We start from the raw sequence: 24,159 nt of genomic DNA, 5'->3' as shown, positions 1-24,159 counted from the left end.
CTCTCTCTCTGTCTCTCTGTCTCTCTCTCTCTCTCTCTCTCTCTCTCTCTGTCTCTGTCTCTGTCTCTCTCTCTCCCTCCCCCCAAAGAACTTTTAAATATGTTGAAGTTGAACCAAATGCACAGTGGGGATCTAGTTTTGCTTATTGCTTAACCAACACTGCCCCCTGGTGGCTTGAGAGGAGATCATCATACACTTGTTTTGGATGGAGTAATGCATATAAATACATCACCACGATATCACACTATAGCTGTGTCCCACTTCCCACATCCTGTTTGTAAGCAGGTTTTGAGTTCGTAGTGTGACAAAATTAACTATACTCAGAGAAGTGTGTATGCATACTGAATCCATTTAATTTTTGAGTGTGTTGTTGATTTGCAACATTTACTCACAATGGAAAACACAAAGGAAGTAGAGAAGCTAATCAGATGCAGCCATCGGAAGGCAGCAGGGCAGATATGTTGATAAATCATACAATACTTCTTGTGAATCAACTGCATTTGAACTCGGCCTTGTCTCAGACAAAGAGGACTTTATTCCAACTGCAGAGGTATCACTTAATTACCTGAGCATTCTCTAAATAATGTGTTTACATCAATACTGTGATTTAGATGTAAATCTCCCTGCTTCAAATGCAACCAATAGCTGACCTCATTTCTGATTTAAAATGCTTGTGACTGTTAACAGCTGTCACCCTTCCCCGCCTCCTCTTCACACGCACACCAAGAAAGTGAACGCATGACAGTAGAAGAAGATGTGCTTCTCTGGGAAGAGATGTAAAAAAAATGACTTACACACACATATATATTTATATATATATATATATATATATATATATATATATATATATATATATATATATATATATATATATATATATATATATGACAATAAATATGAACATTTAAATGAATAAATGAAGAGGAATCTGTTTTAATGAGAATGGGGATCAATTTGAGGGAGGGTGTCATGCAGAGTGGGCCTCGCGTTGATCTTGTCTTGGTCTCAAAACCGTGGTCTAGGGTCATAACTGGGTCTCGATTCGGGTGGCCTTCTTAACTTTTACACCATTGGTGACATTACACATGGCTGTTAACCTCTATTAGATTACATGCAAACAACCCCAGGATGTTAAAGAAAACACACACTCACACCTCTCCACACATCAGAAGTGTTTGATGTTTTAATCATGAAATGTATTATAGTGCACACGCTGGTGTTCCACATCAATTACAATACGATGCAATCACTTAGGATGTAGTGTAGCATTAGGACTGAAATATCGTTGAATTAATGCGATCATACGAATGGCTAGAACACACAATTTACTTTTATGATTTCTTTCTTTCGTCAGCATACTAATTAACTGTTAAAAACTCCACCATCTGCCTCTGGCTGCAGATTTGTGGTGCTGTGTGTTCACCTTATGCCACTTATGCAGTCAACAATGTCATCTTCAGGAGGCGCATAGAGCTGTTGTTGATATCATACTTCACTGTTTGGCACAGGTGTATCAGAGCTATGACATCAGTGATGGTTATTTATAATTATAATTATCTCCACACCGTCCTATAATTGTACTTGCCCTTTATACTGCTGCACACACATTAACCAAAGTGTTTCCCTTAAGGACACAACGGCACTTTACATTAAAAGAAGTACGTTCACTGATTCAAAGATACAAAAGAGATATCATGCACTAGCCAATCACCTTGCCTTTGTTTGCCGGTAATTCCTCCCCTGTTTCAAGCAAACATAAACCGGTTTCACTTTATAGGTAAGCTGTGTGTTGTTTAAAGGCTGGGAACACAAGCGTTAAGACATATTCTAATATAACCACGTCACTAGTTTCATAGCTCTGTCTACACCGCCGCCCCTTTTAATATACATTTTCTTTGCAGGCAACTGGAGGGAGCAGCTGTGTCCTCTGGTGACCAGGTTAAAGGAGTGTGTGATGGAGGTGGTGGAGAAGGCAAAGAGAGCCATGACCTTTGTGCTCCTGCAGGAGGCGGCCTGCAGTATTCCGCAGGGCTTTCTCCTCCAACAGAGGCGAGACGTGGTCTTCAGTCAGGCAGTAGGTAGCCACACTGGGATAATACACAACTCTCTAGAAGTCCTCAAGGATTTCTCTGAAGGAGTTCATCTCTGCAAAACATCCCTCGGAAATGTTTTGATCGTATATGCGCCAATCCCACACAAACACTCGGGAATACTTATTAGGTAGTTGAACTGTATAGCAGGTTATCGTCTAATCATATTTTCATATACACTCAAACTCAAGCTATCAAGTCCGAATACCTCTTGAAGTATTTTATTTTTTAAGCTATAAAAAAAGAAATCTGTAGAAGTTTACTCCAACAGATTTAATTAATTTTACAGATTGTGTATCAAGGCTTTAAACTTCCTGTGTTGTTCCTCCTCACCTTTGTTCAACAGCTGAAGTATTTTAAGCCCTGTGGATTGTTGGATTGTCATTTGTGTGCGTCTGTGTGTTTGTGTGTGTGTGTGTGTGTGTGTGTGTGTGTGTGTGTGTGTGTGTGTGTGTGTGTAACAGCTGGCAGCCCTAGCCTGTGGCTTTGTCATGAGGCTGTATGCAGGAATGCAGGACCAAGGCTTCCTGAGGCAGCTCCACCTGGTTGGTCTGGTGGCCCAGTTTGAGAGTCTGCTCAGCACCTACAGTGAGTACATGTTCAAGAGTAAAATTACAAGCTCCAAACCTCCAAACCTCCACTGAACACCGCTGTTCACTTTTATGTTGCTTTGTAGAAAGGAAAAACCTAAAAGTTTGGTTTGGGTGAGTCTGAGTAATGTGATGAGTAAAAGTGAAGCTGTAACAAATCGCAACATGTAGCAAGATGATGAGTCACTGCAGCTCTTTATGTTTTAAACTAACGTAGTCTAGGTGTAAGTTGCCCAGTGTCTTGGATGGGTTCTGATCGGATCAATACAGAGACTGAAATAATAAAGGAGTTCCCTGTAAGATATGAGTAGCTCTATTCTAGTTACCTGCAGGTCTGTGATCAAAGTTCTCATTCGTGTGAGTTTGCCCAAGCTCTTGGTGCAGCTGGATGTGCTTTAACCCTTTTTATGACGAAAACAACGGTATATAACTGTAACAGCAGTATAACATGTGGGCACTTTCTAAATTGTATTCATCATCCAGTTTTAACCCTCTGACATTTTGAAATTTGAGCCGGACTCATCTCATTTTGCAGAATTAAAAAGACATTTGACAAGCAATGATTAAACTGGTAAACACTACTAATATTGTTTTGTCGAACCGATTAAGGTGAAGAGATCGGGATGCTGGAGGACATGGATGTTGGAATTTCAGACCTGAAGAGAGTCCTGTTCCAGATTACAGAGGCCAAGTCGGACGACCTCAGTGACCTCCAGCCTTTAGTGTGTGGCCGACGGTGAGACATCATCTCCTTCTGCGGTTGCTTTTCTTTGATATACTCACTATTTGTGGTGTGTCAGAACATTGTTCCCATATTCCCCGGCTGAACAACATTACAGTCAGAGAGTAAAGCCCTCTCTGCACACTCGCTGTCTGTATCCTCAAACTGTACAAATGTTTCTGTCGAACATTAACTAATTATAGCCGATTCCTCTTTGATAAGAGTCTGTTATTGTGCCGTACTCTGAAACCTCCTTTTCCATATCTGGCCACCTTTGAATCAAACTCCAGACCACTTGGCATGGATGTACAGAGTATTTGAAGTTTGCTCCCTGAACATAATTAATATATGTTTATGATATGTATCTGCCTCTCCAGGGACAAATTCCAGCATTGGGTGTGTGTGTTTGTGCACAAGAATTACAGGAAGGCTGCAAACATTATGGTATAAGTGACCTGTAGAGTGAAAGAAAGGACTGTTATAAAACACCAAGCAGCACAGCTGTTCTTCTGAAACATGGTGAACTGTAGTCTACATACATATTAAATTGATATTGTGCTTGCTGGCTCATTGTAATGGCTGTACAAGGTCAAGCCAGTTAATTTGAGTTAGTAACTGCGCATTATGCCCATGTGCGATAAGACGATACATTCCTCTTGCCCCGCATCGCTCCATGTCAATCTGTTGAGGCAATCTGTCTTACACAATCACACTCTCTTTCACACATGCATGCACGCAATCTGTCTCTCTTTGTAAAGCTTGCTCAGGCCTGTCTTAAGTGTCCAATTGTACAACTTCCCAAACGTGTCAAGTTCTACAGAGTTGCAAAAGGTGTTGAATTTCTTTGTTTCTTTTTGTTCCTGCATCCAGAGACCACTTCACTGTAGAAGTGCCATTACCAAGACTGGTTTTCCAGACCTTGCCAGAGGAGATCAAGGAGGGCAAGCCTCTGCGAGTATTTCCAGTGCTGTTTAACGTGGGCATCAACGAACAGCAAACAATAGCAGAGAGGTACTGCAGTCCGTGTTCACCCCAATCTGTTGGACTTTAAGCAAAAGCACTCTTTGTGTGAACATATTAAACAAAGCCAGTGTGGTCTTAAACTCATCAATATAAGATTTTTTTTAAACCACAGCGGTGCAAGGCTTTCTCTTTATACTTCATTCTATGCATCTATTCCAGAAATTAAATCCAAATAATCCTTTCGTGCAGGAGACATTTAAAACTTTAATGGGATACTGACTTTTCCTCATAGTTTAACTTTTTACTATGTTGCATTTACTTATGGTAACTGGTTGAAAATGTTACGGTATTCTCTTTTCACAAAAGCAACTATTTTCATGGTTTATCGCCCCTTTTTTTCCAGCTGAATGCAGCATTCACCGCTTGGCAAGTTTTCTTGAGCATCTTGGTGATGCTGCACCGTAACCGTCCTTATTCTCTTCATCCTCTTAGGTTCGGAGACATCTCTCTTCAAGAAAGAATAAACCAGAGGAACTTCGAGACGTTAGAGGCCTATTACAAATCACTAAGAGAAAAGGTGCCACTAGAATGTAAGTGCACAAATGTTTAATTTATTTTACCAAAGTGAAACGTCTATCTCTGAAATCTTTAAAGAATGCTCAAACTTGTCACTGCTGCAGCAAAGTGACTCATGAAGAGTTACAATGATGTGGCGAAAGTAATAGTTTGAAACTGTTTTAGAATGCATTGATTATCTTAAGGAGTTTACTACACCAGGACAATGTAAATATTGTCACTTTATCAGTTAGAAAGCAAGTCTGCAACAAGTGGGTTGTTTCCCTTCGTCTGCTAACGCACATTAATCCATCAGAACCTGCATTCAGCTCTGAGTGGCAGTCTGCACTCAAAGTTGTATTTTCACCAGAAACAGAGCCACTCACTTGTGTTGGGTTTTGTGCTTTGTATGAACAGGTCTACCATGTTTTCAGACACAGACTGATATCAAAGAATTACTAGAAACCCTGGGCCAGAATGTAGTTACAAAGAAGAGAAAGAATGTGGAGATACTATGGATTGCTGGAACGGTGAGCAGTGTTTTTATTGTAACGTTACGTCCTCGTTCTAGCTCATTTACTGCGACCTGTAAACACTTAGATGTAGTGTAGCATTACATTTTTGACATATTGATATTTCATATGCTTTAATGGGGGCCAAACAAAAAGTAACTGCCCGAGTATAATGGATTGACTTTGGAAGACGATACTAGGTAGACGCTGACCTTTAACCTTGTTATTGAGTTGTTTAACATGTTCTCACAGTGCTTGTCTCACAGAGGTCTGTTAAAACGAGACTACGCCACGCGAGCGGCTCTGTGCTGATGTTCAGGTGGAAAAGTGTTCCCTTCTTAATTGAATCTTATCATGCTAATATTTTCTATTTTTACGCTATTTTTTTTGTCTCCATTTAATAGACAAGACAATGACACTGGCTATCTAAAAAGAATATTGTAAAGTAAAAAATGTAAAACACAACATGTGTTGAAGCACAAACGACCACACTTTGAGGTAATAAACAAGTCAGTGTTAAAATACATAAAACGAGGCAAAGTTTTTCAATTTACTGGAAGGGGGAAAAAAGGAACAATTTGCCTTTTTGTGATTCATGTGAACATTACGTGTGTTTTTCTTTCCACTTCCCTCCAGATCTGCCGAAGGTTAAATGGCATCAGGTTTACCAGCTGTAAAAGTGCCAAAGACCGGACATCCATGTCTGTCACCTTAGAGCAGTGTGCCCTCCTACGTGATGAACACCAGCTCAGCAAGGATTTCTTCATCCGTGCTCTGGACTGTATGCGGAGGTAAGACGGCGATAGAAGATACTATAGAACTATTGTGGGTGCAAGTTATTGTTCCAACCAATCCCAAACGGGCTGCATTTAAAAAAAAGTTACATAAAGACATAGTTCTCCATTGTGACTCAGTAATATGTAGATAGTTTTGTGTGTCTCCGAGATTTCCCTAACCCTAGTGGCTCAAAACTAAGAAAAACATGTAACAACTTCTGTAGCAGCTTGTCTCTCCAAAGACAATGTTTTGATTACTTTTTGTTTTTTCAAATTGGTTATTTAAGTGCTTTGAGGAGCAGACATACAGTATAATACCATTCACTTTGACTGCATTGGGCCAAACTAACCTCATGGCTAGATACTACAAGAGGCAAGTGATAGAAGTGTGTGTGAACTGACCTTTTAGCCGCTAATGGCTAAGATTTAGCAGTTGCATTAATAAATCCATGAATAGACGTGATTACAAATGTTTGGTTAAAGAAATAACCTGCACCCATAAGACGTGTTATGTGAGCAAGAGCTGACGCCATCATTCGCCTCCCATCTTACCACCGTTGGTTGTGCCATTGTAAACATCATCATGTGTTCCCTCCACCATCACCGCCTTCCCTCACACATTCAAAGGCATCCATGCATGTTCCTATCAGTGCTGCAGGGACACTGCTGCCTTTTAATGTGTGTATGTGCCAGCAGGGTAAACATCTGCATCTGTCTAAATCTGATAAGTTCTAACTTTAGACATGTGTGCACAATGCCTGTGGTAGTGACCTGTACAGGCCAACTGATGGCAGTTGTGTTAGATGCCCTCGACTCAATCTCTCAACATATTCTACAACTAATCTGGATCAGAAATTGGTGTAAAATAATAAGATATGGTGATTAAAGTAATAATCTCGAAAGCTGTTTCATCACAGAAGACGTTGGGGCAATGGTGATCCAGCCGATAAGAGTATTTCAATATCTAGTCATTTGCAGTATTACGAACTAGAGGTCTGTGGCGACACTCCCGGGGGAAAAAAAACTCCTTCATTGTACACACACACTCATAAAACGTAGCTATGCTCACATTTCTGAAAATGTGAAGCTCCAGACAAACACACTCCACACTGCTCTACTCTGAGCACAATTCAAGTGTGTTCACTCATTTGGAGATTCAAAGTCCACCAGGATGGAAATAGTAAGGATTGCCACTTTAAATAAGCTCATCCTAAATCATACATACATAATAACCTGTTTTTATAAAGGAATTTAACAAGTTAATGAAATGAATACCTCAAACCGATGAGATGAACATTTGCTGCCAGCACAGGAAGCAACTTAACAAACCGTATTAATATTATATCTCTAGGATGGTGGGTGTGGAAGGGTTTACGGACTAGATATATTGTGACAGTTAACACACTCTATAAATAACTCTTCACCCAACCAAATGGTTTATACATAAATAACTATACAATGTTGGTATATTAGTGTCGTTAAAATATACTCAAATGAATGCAGTTATAGAAGTCTTTACAGTAAGTTTGCTAATTATCACAAACTACTCAATCTTGTGACAAGTTCATCAGATATCCTCATATACAGTAGAATGCATAAACATTTAGTAGAATATGGTAAATCCACTAATGCACTGATTTAACCTTGACAATAAATGTATCCTGGTCATTGCATTAAAGACAACTATCGCCGTGGGCACATGCAATAATGTGAAGTGGAACATATTAAGGATCTTGTTAGACAAAAGCGTTCCTCTAAATGTTTGTGCATCACACTATTATTATTATCACTTTGTGAACACATCCCACACAGCTCCTCCAGGGGGGTGAACCAGTAGGAGATCCCTGTCTCCCTGAATACAGCGCCTACAGTGATACGTTATACGTCCTAAAAATACGTGCTGTAAGATTCGTGTTCAAAGCTCCGGGTCCCGTGGCCGCAGGAAATTCAGGATTCGAGTTAAAGTTTAACAATATTTAATGGCAAAGATAATACTCATGTAGCGTTCACGATCGTGGGGCCAGAAAGGAGGAACTCTCCACAGACGGACTGCAGCTCCCAAGGAGCAACAGACCGGGGCTGTCTCGAGTCTCCAGACCAGTAGAACCATGTCTCCCCAGAACAAATGCTCGGTCGTTAGTATGGTCATGCAAATGAATTCACACCTAAAGGTTAGTTCCATTGGTCAGTTCAAAGGATGCAGCAGTTCTGTTCGCTACGCCAATTAGTAACCAGGCGAGGTCAAAGCTCACTCTTCCGGTCAAGGACAGGAAGTTCCCCTTCACAATAAAACCCTATTATCCTGCCTTCCGAATAAAAACAACACATTAGGTTTCAATCGGCATCCATTTTAACTATTGTCTAAACAATAAAACATTCATTCATTCTCATGCATCATACAGTTAATCATTACATTTGTCATTAAAACAGAATAATAAAACAGTGATCCTCTTCTTATGTTTCACAATACATTCCTCCAGAATATTCCTCATAATATCCCAAATTAATTATCATATCTTCCTTTATGTATTAATTTAAAACATAAACTTCTCTTATCTACATGTGCAAATATATATAAAATCCACTACAACCTAACAGTGCTTTGGGTTTTCTCAATGAGTTGGTGGGAGGTCAGTGATGAAGATCTAGTCTGAAAGGATGAAAGAAAGCTGCAATTTATCTGTAAAAGTACACTCCAATAATCTGCAGCGGGCACAATGAAGGGATATTCTTTGACCCTCTTGGTTGTCTTTGACCTTTGACACCAGCTCAAGCATTCACAACAGTGACTTCTCATGAGTATGATTAAACTCTTAAATCACTACAAACAGCTCTACTTTGTTAAACCTACATACTTAAATTGATTAGTTTTTAAAAGAAGAGGAACTTGACATTAATTAAGTGTTGAAGAGGCAAGAGCGGATAATTGAATTAAGTTGTGAGCTCAAAGGAGCAAAAGAAAGTCTTGACACATGTACAAGAATCTTGAGCATTATAGTCAGTTTTATTTCCAGTAGTACTTTTGGCTGACACATTTTTGTTTGTTTCAAACCAAAAGATTATGTTTTAATGGAATTAGTTTTGGAATTATATGTATATATATAGCTTTCTCAGGACATGATGCTTATTCTGCACAGGAAAGACAATTAGGTGAAACAACTGCATAAATGTGACAATATAAATATGCTAATTTGCTTTCATTTGAACGGGTGGAAACTGCAACGTCAGCAGGTATTCAGTCAACTGTGCTTATTGTAGTCAAAGAAAGTTAGTTTTGAATAAGAATAAGGAAGGCGGAATGCTGCTGATAAGACAGACTGGACTCTCATCTGTGATAAAGTGGCTACAGCAGCATTTTGGCAGACGTGTTTTAATGTAACTTGATAAGATCTTTGATATCAGGAAGTATTTCAATTCAATTCAATTCAGTTTATTTTGTATAGCCCAATATCACAAATTACACAAATTTGCCTCAGAGGGCTTTACAATCTGTACACATACGACATCCCTGTCCCAGGACCTCACATCGGATCAGGAAAAACTCCCCAAAAATACCCTTTCACAGGGAAAAAAGGGAAGAAACCTTCAGGAGAGCAACAGAGGAGGATCCCTCTCCCCGGATGGACAGAAGCAATAGATGTCATGTGTACAGAATGAACAGCATTTACAAAGTTACATAAACACATTACATGAATATGACAATGTATGAATGGAACTCCAATCCATGAAACAGAAGGAGGTAGAGAGGAGGGGGGGCGGGGTATCAGCAGGGCCAAGGTGGGAGGCCGGCTCACCAGGCATCAGACACCTCCAGGTCCAATGGACCCTATGAGACGTGAAGTCACAACGACTCCGGGGAGGAAGCAGAGTTAATAAGGTGCAATGGAGAGATGTAAATTCATCCATAAGGAGAGAGAGAAGAGGAGATAGGTGCTCAGTGTATCCTAAAACATCCCCCAGCAGCCTATAAGCCTATAGCAGCATATCAAGGGGCTGGACCAGGGCAAACCTGATTCAGCCCTAACTATAAGCACTATCAAACAGGAAAGTCTTAAGTCTATTCTTGAATGAGGTGACTGTGTCTGCCTCCCGGACTGAAAGTGGAAGCTGGTTCCATAAAAGAGGAGCTTGATAACTGAAGGCTCTTGCTCCCATCCTACTTTTTAGGACTCTAAGAACCACAAGTAGCCCCGCATTTAGTGAGCGCAGCTCTCTAGTGGGGCAATATGGTACTACAAGCTCCTTAAGATATGAGGAATATGAGGAAGTATGTTCTTTACATAACCAACTGGTTGGTCATGCTGTTTCTACCTCCAGGCATGTGCGTGTCTGTCTTTTCCTAGTTCTATTACCCACACAGGATAAAGATCCTACAAATATGTGATTTTTTTTTTTTACATGCCGTTTTTCTGTACTGCCCAAAGTGACAGTGAGTTAAGTCTCCCACAAACAGAGTGCGAATGGAGTGACGTGCTATCCAAAAGGACACCGAAGTGTCACGCTTCACAAAAAACCTGTAAACAAGGATTCTTCTGCTCTCGACTAATCAGCTGGATCAGATGTCATGAAAACACAATCTCCATCAAGCTTTTCCCTATGAAATGTGCATCATACACTGCATGCCTCCTCTCTCCATCCTCAGCCAACCAAGTCATGTCATTGTGCGGCTTAACATGCAGCTTCTCCGTGAGTCCGCCACTCACATCTCTGCTCCGTTCATCACCCCCTGCTTGTCTGAGGCTCTTTGAGGCCGAGTCTGTATCCCGGCTGTGTGTCTAAGTGGGCCTTCTGGTCTCAGCTCAAGTGGTCAATCTGTGCTGCAAGTCCCACTCAGACCGCATCTCGACTGTACTAACGCCAGCGCTCTCTGATCTGTTCGTTCTGTTTCACCCGGGTGGGCCCCCCCCGCAGTCGGCTGACCCAGGGAGACGTCGGGCAGTGGGAGGACCCGGAGGCCGGCGCCGGGACAGACAACAAACCAGCGTCGCGACACTTTTACCCCATTGCCCTGCTGCTCGTGAGCTCGCACTTACTGGTGGTGTGGCTCATTTTAAGTCTTGTTTTTCTGCTTGCAAAATATCAATAAATTGCTGACAATGCCATCTCTACTCACTCCTTTTTTTTCTGTGTTTGCTGGTTATTCTTTTTTTCAGTGGTGGTCGTGTGATCTGACCGGCTTCCTCGTATGAAGTTAATTAGCGCGAGTGATTTTCATATATCGACGTTGGGGAAAACAGATGGTATTAAGTAAAATAACCGGTAATTAAATCTGTACTCTTTTTAGATTTACAAGGAATCTTTTCTGACAAGCTTTAAGTTAATCTGACAATATTGCAACGATGGGGCTCATTCATGTGTGTTTAATAACTCTATGGCAAAGATAAGCAACACTTTGAAAACATAAACAATACTTGTTAGTGGGATCAATTAATTGATGCTTTTGATCTTTTCACGTGATTTTATTTTATCAGCGAAAAATATAGAATATTGACAACCTTATCCTGTTAAATAACGGAGGCTGTGTGTGACACTTTATTTGAGGATTATTTTGCTGAGACATGCAGTACATATGTTCACATCTGGATGAGGCATGTGGTGTGTGTCATTTTACAAATGGATGTGAGTTAAACATAAGCCTGTTTATCAGTTTCTGCAATACAGCTGACATGCAAACGCATCACAAGATGTAGTGTTGTATTGTCAGCTGAGAAGGAGTTAACCACTTTTTTTATTTTGTATTATTCATTTGGCAGAGTTTATTTCATTTACTCCAGACAATATTTGTTCTGCAGAACTTTAGACCTTTGGTGCTCGTAAGATACTAATACTGCTGTCTTTCTTCCATTCTTTCTAATGTCTCTAACTCTTAATAACTCCTCCGTCACAGCAACATTAAAACGACTTGTGTTTTTTGATCCTGGTGAGCTCTGTGAATCTGTGTGAGAGTCGCTCTCGGTGTCAGAGAGAGCTCGACGCACCGCAGCTTGAGAAAACACAAGCAGATGGGGAACCAGATTCACCAGTCGGATACACTTAGTCAGCGTGCCACAGATGAGCCGAGATGATTATAGATCCGAGGTGTGATTGAGGTGTCTGATGGATGGCTCCAGCACACTGGATTCCCGACTGTTGTGTTGGAATGAGGATCAACACCTTCAAAGGCATGAAAGTTGTTTCTAAAATCAAAACAAAACTGTCATAAAACGTCATCACGGCATTGTATGCAGGGTGGAAGAGCAAGTGTCAGCAGTTGCGGCCTGCAATGGAATGGAGGAAGGTTCACTTTCCTTTTCAAGTTACAATCCTGGAGGGAAGCTCGTTGGTCATGTTTCTGGAAATGTGTTTGTCTGACTTATGACCCAAACCAAGTTGTCCTTTAGAAACATAATCTTTGTGATATCACTGAATCATTGGAAGACATGACTGAATGCAGTGTTACAAAATCTGAATGACCCGGGTCTCGGTTTGGAGGTAGTTTTTGGGGATTTTTGTGATAACTATTTTTTAACTCGATAGGAGAAGATTTTTGGAATATAAAATAATCTAATGCTCTTTCTCCCACATAATCCTCCGGAGCGTTGATTTTATGAAGCGGCAGCTAAACTTCTCACTGTTTATGTTGAAAATAGAACGGATCTGTTGTTCAAGTGAAGGAAGAACAGATTCTAAGTGAAAACAATACCAGCGTTGCTGTCGCTGCTGGGGAAGACGAAGTCGCAGGTAAGAGTTAGGGAAAGAGAGGGGGGGGGGTTTAATGGATACTGAAGGATTTATTTCTCAATTTGTTAAATATATGGCATCCTGTGGCCATGGTAGAAGCAGGACGGCCTCTAAACTCCGTTTGTCCGTTGTATATTATTATATTGGTCCCATGGAAGTAACAATTTGTTAGGTATCATCCTTTAACGTGTTGTGTTTCTGGGTCAAATCTGCAGCCCAACAACTGAGTTTGCAACACATAAGTGTTATGGTCTGTGCGACAAATCAAACACACATGGATAGGTTACAGGTAGAGCATTATTCAGCAAACATTTGTGAAAACCCTCCCACCAAAAGGCCCATTCAGTATCTTCTCTGTAGTTTTCCCTCATCCCACATGTCTGTATCGGCAGACTTGAGTTTACGTAATGATCTGAGCTCTTCAAGCTCTTTAAGGACATCTCAACCACTGGTGAAATGTTCCTATCTTTGTTCTCCGAGGTCAGGAATGAACACAACTTGAGTCTAATCAAGCTCAATGGTTGTACACTTGAACTCTACCAAACAGAAGTGACAGAAAGTCACAGAGAATTGTTCAGAAGATGTGAGTGGCAACAGCGGCTGTCTGAGGAGATCTCTGCAGAGATGTGAATATGTAATTTATGACTAATCCACAGTCACTTTAGCATAATACTAATACTAATAGCTAATAGTTTAATTATGTACCTTGTTTCTACTACACCAGCTCAACATCCTTGAAATATTACACAAGGGTTATCAGTTCTTACCATGCAAATGGGTCATGCATGTATTACGTTTTTTTTAAGGTTTATTTTGTATCTTTTTTTAACAAACAAATACTTAATTCAATAAATAAACATTTTTGAGAAGTCATCTTGTTTAGGGGCTAAATTAAATCATTTGTTGTGCCTATCATTAGAAACATCATTTAAAAACTCATCCATGTTTACTTTTTCGTTTTCCTTTCTTTCCTTCCCCTCATTCCTCTTTTCCTTCTTTTATTTTTTTGCTCACCAGAGAAGGATGTCGGATTGAGAACGTTCAAAAGAATATTAGATGCAGGAAATATGCCTTCAACATGTTGCAGCTGATGGCCTTTCCCAAGTGCTACCGGCCACCGGAGGGTACTTACGGTAAAGTGGACTCGTGAGGACCTCGGCCAAAGTCCCTGTGTGTTTCCCCAGTTTTAAATATGAAAGCCGATACATGATGGTTCAAATATTTTGGATGGATTTTATATGTTGCTGATAAGTTTGATGTTGGATGTGTTCATCAATTTCCAAGCTGGACTATTTGTAAAAATGAATGCACCTTCCATTATTGCCTTGTTTATTTGCCTGAGCAGTGACGAGCAGGGCAGCAACGTGGGCCGACCACAGTGTGCAGATCTTTAATATCTTTCTTTATGGCCGTAAGCCGTTCAACCTGCATGAAGAATTCCCCTCTCGCTGAAATTAAATGTGTGGGAACATAGTAGTTGTTGCCACACAACATATAGCTTATCACCTTTGCTGAGCGCCATTCACTGAGCTTAAGTTAAAAAGCTTTTTCTTTAAATGCTAGTTAGGTTGAGACGGCTGTTTCTGAGGTCAAGAATAAACCTGCTACAGGGATTTGTTGTGGTATAAATACTGCTCTCCACAATAACTTGGAAACAATCTGTTCCAAATTCCAGTTTTACGTGATGAAAGTGCAATTGTTCATTTTTATGTAATCACATATTCAGGTCCAAACATTGTTTTTGACTGATGCAGACCTATTTTCCATTCATTTGTAATAAGTAACATACCAGTATTTTAAAGCATACATTAAATCCTGTTTCCTAACACTCATCTCATTATTTTAATGGTTGCACTCAAGCTTTTTTCATTATATTTTTATATCACATGGTACAGGCCAGAACGAGGATATTGGACCAGCGTTTCTGAACGCATTATATCAAATTCAATTATTTATTTTTGTATACTAAAATGATTTTATACTTAATGGGTTGGTACCTTGGACTTTAATGCATGTTGTGTTTACAATTTACAATTGTCTATTGTATTGAAATGAAATAAAAGAATGGATTGATGTTAATATGTGTGATTGTTTAATGATGATTGTGTGACGTTTTGCATACTGTTTACATTGACGTGTGCGTTTATTTGAAGTAAACATGAATGCAGTCTACACAAGTCATAATTTACACCATGTGTTGCATTAAAAAACATGACCAACTTGCAAGATATATTCAAATAGATGAAAAGATTGTACAATCTTTGGCTGGATAAAATAAAGATAATCTCTAAAAAGTTGTACCTGAAATTAAAACACTTGAATCCCGAACACGGTACTGAATTGAACAATCCAACATTAATTCAGATTTTGAGTATGAAGTGCTTAGCGTCTGTAGTCTTAAAAAGGTGGTTTGCTTCTTCAACAGCAGCCGTATTCAGCTTCAATTCACAGCAATAACTTTGGATTCCAATCGCATCCCAGGGTCACGTCAAAAAAAGCAACTTGTCAAATCCTCCCTGGAGCATAACTCAAGTCTCTGCCCTTGACCTGTACGATCGGTATGTTCCAACTATCGTGCCTTTTTCGAATCTTTAAGCTTATGCTTTGAATATACGGATTTTCTGTTGTGGATTTAAATTTGTTTCAAAATAACACAGTGATGAGAATCGTTTATGTAATTTCTCTAATTCCAAACAGACCATTGTGTAGACCAGAGAAGAGCACAGGGCTATCATCATTTATTCGGAATTGTTTTACTTACTTAAAAGGTAACCTGTGGATTTAATTATTTTGTTTGCCTCTTGTTGCGCTTTGGATCAATTATTTTAGTGTCTCACAGTTTTGTTTGTGTCGTGCATTAGGGCTTGAATTTCTTCTCATCCTCACATCTGCTTGAGGCTATTCTGCCAAACAACAGTTGGGAATGGAAATGCACCGAGAAACATAGAAAATGTGCCAGAAAAAGCAGTGAAGGAGAAGAAAACATACTCTATAAAGCACATTTAACAATCACTTGAGATGAAACAAAAGGCTAAAATAAATACAAAGAAAGACTTCATAGTTCAGTAGTATTTAATGGAGTGAGCAACTATTCTGAAGATACTGGAGTTAATAAGGCGTATACTGTATAACTGGTGTCACATTCAGTAGTGTTTAGCAGAGAGCTTATTCATATTAAACATTATATACAGTAAATGCTGCTACTGTTTGCTACTTCCCCCGCGACCCTAATGAGGATAAGCGGTATTGAAAATGGATGGATGGATGGATGTTTGCTACTTCCTGGTCCTTCTCTCCAAACGGTCTCACTGAAAGGCGAGTTGTGCCGCACAGTGACAGACTTCATGTGCACCGTTAAAAGCAATCAACGGCTTGAGATTTAGTTCTTTCAACCATTTAAACTTACATTTTAAAATACAGGTTGGCACAGTTAGTGTGATATTTACAAAATAAAAACAGCCACAATTCTTTACAAATATTTACAAATAATCATTTGTAGCTTATATCGTATTTACATCACATCACGTTGTCCGAATATTAATTTCTTGCAAAAGGCTAATGAGTCTTTCCAGGAATACTGTCATATTTTTAAGTGAGTATGCTTCACATGGTGGACAGTCAACCTAAAATTCAAAAGAGACACAAAACGTATATATTTAAACATGATAACATGCATATTTTAAAAGTGAACATATAAATAAATGCTAATATGGCTCAGAGGCTTTGTGTAATGTCATCTGTATCAGTCATGAAAAGTTTGTTTGTGAAGGATTTCCACATATCCAACTTCATCGGTGGTTATGCAGTTATGAAAAGTGAGGACAGACCCTCCAAGGGGGGTTTTGTCAACAGGACTTACAGGGTGGTCTTTCGGCAGCTTCTCATTGAAATCAAAGAAAATATGTGTTTTTGGATCCTGAATTTCTTCCTCAGCGATGACCATGGTCAACTCCGACATGTAACATCTGAGCGATATCATTTTACAGTTTTCCTTGGAAAAAGAGAAATTAACAATAATTCACATATGCCTTTGTGCACATTACGCAGATAATAACGGCACAGAGGCAGAAACTTGATTTAAGCTCACAAATCAAAGATATAACGTGAATTCTGTGTTAAGTTCATTCTTTTTAATAGTACCACTGCTTTCCTAGCCACACAATTATTTCGCTGCACAATAAATAGAATATGTATCTGTTTACTGATGTCATTGTGGTGTTCTGAAGGGATACAAATATTATATGAACAAATCCCGTGAGAAGCTTGAAAAATGGTCACAAATATATATTTAAATTTTCAAATGAGATTAAGAGTCTACAGCACAGTGGTGCTTTGAGCTAAATGCTAAAGTCAGAATGCTAACATGCTGATATTTAGCGGGTATAGTGTTTTCCGTGTTCACCATCTGAGTTTGGTGTCAAAGCGTACTCGAATGGGCTAATTAGCGCTACACGGACTAATCGTTTCCTAAATCAGCTGAGCCTTGTCTTAATATGAGTAAATGGGGCATTTGTTGGGTCTTTTTCCAACTATGGATTGATACTCTTTTGGTGCACTATCGTATGTTTACTCAATAAACTACTGTGACCATGTTTGTTGCCATGACAGAAAATGTCTCCCGGTGCAACAGTGTGACTCATTTATGTTTTTTTAATAGTTAATAGAGGCTTCGGCTACACAGACGGCACTTGCTGGGAGCACCAATTCATAGTTGATGTTGGTTCTTTTCATCGGGTTGGTTTACAATAAGAACACAATAATTGTAATGCAAATCTTATCCTTTAAGTTTATGTTGGAACATCATTGACTCAAGTGTGCGGACATGTCCTCTGATCTTATCATCTTTCTGCAAACTAAAATCAAAACTGAATATTAAAAAGTCTTTTATTACTTACTTTAACGTCACTACTTAACGGAGCATACAGCATCGCCTCAGATCTCTGAAAAGGGGTACGAAAAAACAATTAAACCCATTTTTGAATATAGTTTTTTAAAAATATTAAACTAACCAGTGTGTAAAAAGGATAAAGAAAAGAAAATGATACAACAAAGTATCAGAGGATATAAGAATATGATGATTTCTACATCTGGTATAAAAACAAATGCTCTTATCATAAGTGGTAGAACACAAAACTATGTAATATACCTTCTCTCACCTCAATGGCATTTTTCAGTGTTTCAGACTTCAAACATGTCAGTAGATGACTTGTAGCAAGCTCAGGAGCAGCAGACGTAGAAGTACTCAGGAGGCTTTAAGAGAGCGACGAGACACTAATTTACATATATTAATTATGATAACGTGGTGTCTTTTTGTTGTTAACAGTGTTAATACATCTACATAAAAGCTGGCACTTCAAAATAAAGCGAGTAGATGAAATGATCTCTTTCTGGGGAAACTTTCCCAGTATTTCCAAGCCGTTTATACTTGAATGGATGAGCCATATCAAGTTATACACAAAATTGCATGCACGTACCATCCTTTTTCCATTTCCCAACTACTCGCAACTGTAATTTTAAAAAGAATCCTTTGTTGTTAATATTTTAATATTTCCCTGAACAATGTTGAATATCTGACTTAACTTTGTGTTGTATTTGTTTGTGTTTTTTTTTCCATTTTCATTACCGATTATATGTATGTATGATAAGTATGATAATCAATAAACAAGTCACACACTGTATGCCTACCTCAGAACTAAGAAACAAAGCCAGACCTGAGTTTTGTGACTCTCTCGGTAAAGGTGACAAGTCAACTGGAACTGGACACCTTTCTGGAAATAACACATAGAAATACAAGTCAAGCTTGAATTAATCAGTCAGGAAAAACAATTTTACCTTCACGTTATATTTATTATATAGGTTTTAATATTAAATTATAAGTATTAACTCATCTCAGACTTCATTCTCTGTTCAAACTATCTTTTTATAGCAACTAGTTGTTTGGTTCTTTGTTAATGTTCATAAAGTTAAATACAGCGCCTTTAAGTCCCCTCTACTCTAAAATGTGTTTTCCTTATTGCTTGTGTTTTCCACTTGGATGAATATGTGTGAGCTTCACTGTGCAGAATTAAGACGTAATTATTTTGCGCAGAATCAACAGACAAAAATGATATTATCAAAGCAGAGTATTTTTGTCTTAAAACATGTCTTGAGGAGATCTTTAAAACCATTACTGAAAACATTTAGACGACAAGGATTTGTCTCCACGGTTTGTCTCGATTGGTTGGAACCAATGCACTAAACCCTGCCCACTCTCTTTCACTCCTACTGTTTGATTGGTCGTCATTTTGTCTCGTTTCTGGTTCATCCTTTGAGCAAGGCAGTGTATATGAATATGTGTATTTGATAATTGAGCGTTTGTAGGGTTCTTGTTGCTGATGTTACATTCTGGCAGGGGGACAGGCAATGGAAATCAGCGTTGCGGATGTAATTGTAATTGGGAACATTTACATTTTAATTTAAAGTGTTCATTAATGTACATTGGGGCTGCACGGTGGTGTAGTGGCTAGCACTGTCGCCTCACAGCAAGAGGGCCGCGGGTTCAATTCCCGGTCGGAGCGGTCCTTCTGTGTGGAGTTTGCATGTTCTCCCCGTGGCAGTGTGGGTTCTCTCCGGGCTCTCCGGCTTCCTCCCACAGTCCAAAGACATGCTGCAGGTTAATTGATCTCTAAATTGCCCATAGGTGTGAATGTGAGAGTGAATGGTTGTATGTCCCTACATGTGCCCTCGATGGACTGGCGGCCTGTCCAGGGTATCCCCTGCCTTCGCCCTATGTCAGCTGGGATAGGCTCCAGCGCCCCCGCGACCCTAATGAGGATAAGCGGTATTGAAAATGGATGGATGGATGGATGGATTAATGTACATTGTCCCTCTCGAACAAATAAAAACTTGAAACTTGATGTTGTTCCACTAGAGTAAAAGTGGACATTAAAGCAATGCTAAATATGTTCTTTAGTTTAACAGTAGTATCATATACCCCCCCCCCCCCCCCATAATCAGCTTTATTGGCCATGTATACACATACGAGGAATTTGACTCCGGATTTCCCGTTGCTCTTTGTGAGCCATTTTGAGCTGATTTCCACATTATATTTTACAATAGCTTTTGATTTAATTAAGGCTAGTTTGAGGTGTTTGCGGTTCAAATCAGTGTGTCTTCATGTAATTGTGTTTCCCTTCAGGTAACGTGTCCGTTCATAGTTTATTGGTTGCATCTTTGTTGTGTTGTATTTCATTTAGCCACAGAATGTTCTCAAAGTTACCAAAACACAAAGGATGGGTGTGCCATGCCTCCGTTAAAAAGGACATGATGTACCATGCCGTTTTGTCAGGCAACACCTTGCGCAATACTATATGGATTCTGTCGGGAATTTTGGATTACGGTTGTTGAATGTTATATTAGCAGAAGGCTATGGAGATGTAGATCTGTAACTAACAGTTATTTTCAGCATTGATTGATGTGATTCAATTGATTTTATAATCATTTAGTTTATAGAATGTCAGGAAAAAAGTTACAAAAATACAAATCACAGTTTAGAGCTGACGTCTTCACGTTTGTTTTTCACAAATGGTTCAAAATGAAAGATCCTCTATTTCTGATGATATAAAACAGGGTAGAGTTGCAAATATAAACTAGTGGCCTTTATTTTTATATGAATTAAATGGTGAGTTTGTTATCAAAATTGTTGTTTCTGTTTAACGACATTTTAGCAAAAATGCAGCACTTAACATGAAGTAATGCAGCGTGTGGTAAATCTGGGACAGATGTTTGGGCTGCCTGTATGACCCAGATGTGAAGCTGAATCCTCGATGTGTCCTTGAGTAAGACACTTAACCCTGAATTGTTCCCTGTAGCTGTGTCTACAGTGTATGAATGTAACATGATTGTAAGTCGCTTTGGATAAAAGCGTCAGCTAAAATGACATGTAATCTAATGTAATTTAATAGTAAAATATATATTATAAATATATAATAATAATAATAAATTATGCTGCATAGTAAGTACCGTTACTTTTGATTATTCAGGTGCTTTTACACAAGTATGTATTTGAATTATAATAATAATAATAATAATAATAATAATAATAATAGAAAAGATTAATTGTAGTGCTTCTCAAAACCAACTTTACAAAGTGCGTTATAAAAAATAAGCAACAAAAGCAAAGACACTAGATTAAAATAAGCAATGCAGAAACAGAGAGATATAAACCTAAAATTATACAGCGTATTAAACATAATGAGGTTTTGAGCATCATAAATAAAGTTGTATGTTGTGCTTTAGAGGAAGACAGGGATTTGGGAGACCGGTCACTCCAGAGTCACGGTCCTCACAGCAAGGACTCAATTCCCTGGAGTCTTAAATCTGGACACATCTGGCAGGTTCTTGTCAAAAGCCCCTCGGCTGTTTACAAGTTAGTGAGTAAATTAACTTTGAAGAATAATAGCTTGAGCATAAAGGTAATAAATAAAACCTTAAAGTCTCCCTCCGCTCAAAAACACGTCTTGCTTATTGTCACATGAGTCCGTTTATATTGAGTTTGACAGTAGAAGGCTGTTAAAATATTCATCTGCTGACGGAGGAAAGTTTCTCACCTTAAATCTTAGTGGAAGACGTACGTACGCACATGATTATGAGTGTGAAATCATAGCCGCTTTGGAGGCCAATCATGGTTCAGTATGCAACTTAGAGGGCAACTAAGTGTGATTTTAAAACTTGAAAGTGCACAAACTGAGTGGACAAATAGGAGACTTTTGAAATGAACAAGAATTATTTTCAATTTTTTTGCTGCAAAAACTGTATCGTACACAAATTATTATTAAGTCTGAAAACACATATGGAGTGAATCTTAAACATGTTGCTTTTGAAGCATAAATAATAACAGTAATCTAATAAAAGTGGTGAAATGTAATGTACTCAAGCACAACGATTTTACATTTTAGAGAGAGATGTTGCACTTTTAGCTGCACTACGTTTATGTGTCTTCTTTTGTTACAAATTAGTCTTCACATTAAGATTGTGCATGCAGAACACACAAGTACACAATAAAATATGATGCAGTGTTTAATTATTAAACTGACCGATGTATTTGATATTTGTGTTATTTACTTAATATTTTGTTATTGCACTCCATCTGACAATTCACGTCTTTTTACATTTTGATGCAACAGCTGTGACATCTAAAAGATGATCAGCCCTCTATGGATACACTTGAAACCAACAGAAGTTGTGATGAGCATTATACATGATAATATTATACTCTGAAAGGAGTGTTACTTTAACTTTATACAGTGCATCCAGAAAGTATTCACAGCGCTTCACTTTTTCCACATTTTGTTATGTTACAGCCTTATTCCAAAATGGATTAAATTCATTATTTTCCTCAACATTCTACACACAACAACCCATAATGACAAAGTGAAAACTGTTTTTTGCAAATTTTTGCAAATTTATTAAAAATAAAGAACGAAAACATAACATAACGTAAATATAACCGGAGTTACTGTGAAGCTCTTTCTCCTCTGATCTCTATAAAAGACAGACACACATGTGCGGGCGCGCATGTGACGTTTGACACACGCGCATGTGACGTTTGAGCAGTTGTGTGTCCCTGACTAATCTGGGTATTTCATGAAAAAGAACCTGTCGAAATGTGGAATGTCACAGAAAACCATAACTCTGATCACAAAAGTGTGGACATTAGGAGCGGCTCAAGGCTTTTGTGAACGTGTACATGTCCTTAAATGTGTTTTGGGGTTTAGATATGACGGCTTAATCACAGTTTACAAAGTGCTCTCACTTGTCTAAAGAAAGAAAATCTGGCTCGGTTTTACAATGGAGTCGGATGGGGCAGAGAGTAGGCCTTTCGGTGGCTCCTCTTACACTCTGACAGTTGGCTGTCACTCTAGAGCTGAACATTCCGTCCCACACACACACCCATTATAAACTCTGAAACAGCCCAGAAATCTTCCGAAACTCGAACAAAGATTCCGTCTAAACTGTACTAGCTATGAAAAAATGTCCAATTGGGCAAATAAGCTCCATCCTTTTGTTAACGTTTTAAACTTTAAATCATTTATCTACCTTAATGTATGGAGACACAGTGTGGACACAAAGATTAGTGTGTTCTCTTCCGAAACCCCATTCAAGTGGATGGGACAATTTCTCGCCGTTTTTTGGCGTTTTGGGGGCTAAGCGCCGGGCCGATCTCTTAGTATCGAAATAGCACTCGATTCCCGATCAGGCCGCACGTTTTGATGTACTTTGTATGCAGATGCGTCCAACGCTGCGAGCTCTACGCTCGACCAAAGTTCTGACGGAAGATGAATAATAAGTAATACAAATAAGCCCGCAGGAGAACATGCAGTGTGGCTTGAAGCAGCAAGGCTCTATGAGCCTGCTGCTTCGCAAAGCCACACCGAACTACACTCTCCAACACCGACTAGTGCGAAAGTGCTCACAGCTTATTAAACAGCAGCTAAAAGGCCTGATGGCTCGGGCCTCCCGTTTATTCTCCCCCGCTTCTATCAGCTGTTGGTTTGTTGTCATGTCATCACTCCTGGACACATTTACAACCACCACACAGAAGGAGGAGCTTGTTGAACCAGATTAAGGCCTCTGCAAAAAAATGAAAGTGAAACAAAACTAAAAGGTCGTACTGGTGTTTTTATTCTACCAAATAACCAACATGGTTTACATTAAATATCCCCCGTGGACGCACGTGGAGCATTAGGTTGACACACCTCCGATCATTACGCACCAACTATTTCCTGCCGCTGTGAACTTTGCCAGTTGCCCCGTCTTCCTAAATGAAAACGTATTATTCTACTTCAAGTCCGACCCTTGAAGTGTAGTTCGGGCAACAGGTTGCTTACACTTGTAAAGCACGCAGAAAGTCGACTCACCGCGTGCTGGTCTCCGGGGCATGTGGGCTGGACGAGGATCACTGGGAACGCCGTCATGAAGGCTGTCATCTGCGTAGCGGCCGCGGTCGCTCTCCTACCGAGCGGAGCAACAGGCCAACGTTGTCACATTGTTGCTTTTCACTTATTCTCATAAAGCTTTTTTGTCTCATTAGTCCATGCCCTGTGTTATTAACGCTTGAAACGAGCGTTATTACGGTCCAGATGTGGGTTCCAGGGACCGACACACGCCCTGCTCGCGCCGCGTCACGTCGAAGTTCCCTCCTCCTCCTCCTCCTCCTCGTCACGATGTTACTCACCAGTTCGTGTCAGGGCA

General features: G+C 39.4%; 2 protein-coding genes across 10 annotated transcripts in view; one reads left to right on the top strand and one right to left on the bottom strand.

Moving 5' to 3' along the window:
- inpp4b (inositol polyphosphate-4-phosphatase type II B) overlaps positions 1-15,006 on the top strand; it is a 98,501-nt gene extending 83,495 nt beyond the window's left edge. For 6 of the 8 annotated variants that reach the window (XM_034533918.1, XM_034533948.1, XM_034533949.1 and 3 more), the window contains 8 exons: positions 1,902-2,074; positions 2,555-2,678; positions 3,290-3,416; positions 4,272-4,412; positions 4,857-4,954; positions 5,337-5,449; positions 6,068-6,222; positions 11,119-13,930. In XM_034533918.1, the coding sequence (XP_034389809.1) occupies positions 1,902-2,074; positions 2,555-2,678; positions 3,290-3,416; positions 4,272-4,412; positions 4,857-4,954; positions 5,337-5,449; positions 6,068-6,222; positions 11,119-11,293 (1,106 nt within the window). In that variant the 3' untranslated portion in view covers positions 11,294-13,930. The other 2 variants (XM_034533926.1, XM_034533909.1) reach the window with 1 other exon arrangement.
- A 923-nt stretch (positions 15,007-15,929) lies between these two features.
- Positions 15,930-24,094, bottom strand: LOC117738925 (interleukin-15-like). 2 transcript variants are annotated; one of them, XM_034545117.1, is made up of 6 exons: positions 23,826-24,094; positions 18,613-18,695; positions 18,084-18,177; positions 17,823-17,867; positions 16,787-16,918; positions 15,930-16,550 (listed from the first exon to the last, which is right to left on the bottom strand). In XM_034545117.1, the coding sequence occupies exons 1-6, from the start codon at positions 23,892-23,894 to the stop codon at positions 16,449-16,451; spliced, it is 525 nt and encodes a 174-aa protein (XP_034401008.1). In that variant the 5' UTR covers positions 23,895-24,094; the 3' UTR covers positions 15,930-16,448. The 2 variants fall into 2 exon arrangements, with proteins under 2 accessions (XP_034401008.1, XP_034401000.1); XM_034545109.1 differs by having other exon boundaries at positions 16,461-16,918.
- Positions 24,095-24,159: the final 65 nt, after the last annotated feature.

This window comes from Cyclopterus lumpus, chromosome 1 (assembly GCF_009769545.1).
Source record: "Cyclopterus lumpus isolate fCycLum1 chromosome 1, fCycLum1.pri, whole genome shotgun sequence".
NCBI lineage: Eukaryota > Metazoa > Chordata > Actinopteri > Perciformes > Cyclopteridae > Cyclopterus > Cyclopterus lumpus.
Note: the sequence above shows the minus strand (reverse complement) of the source record. Positions and strands in the feature narration are given on the sequence as shown.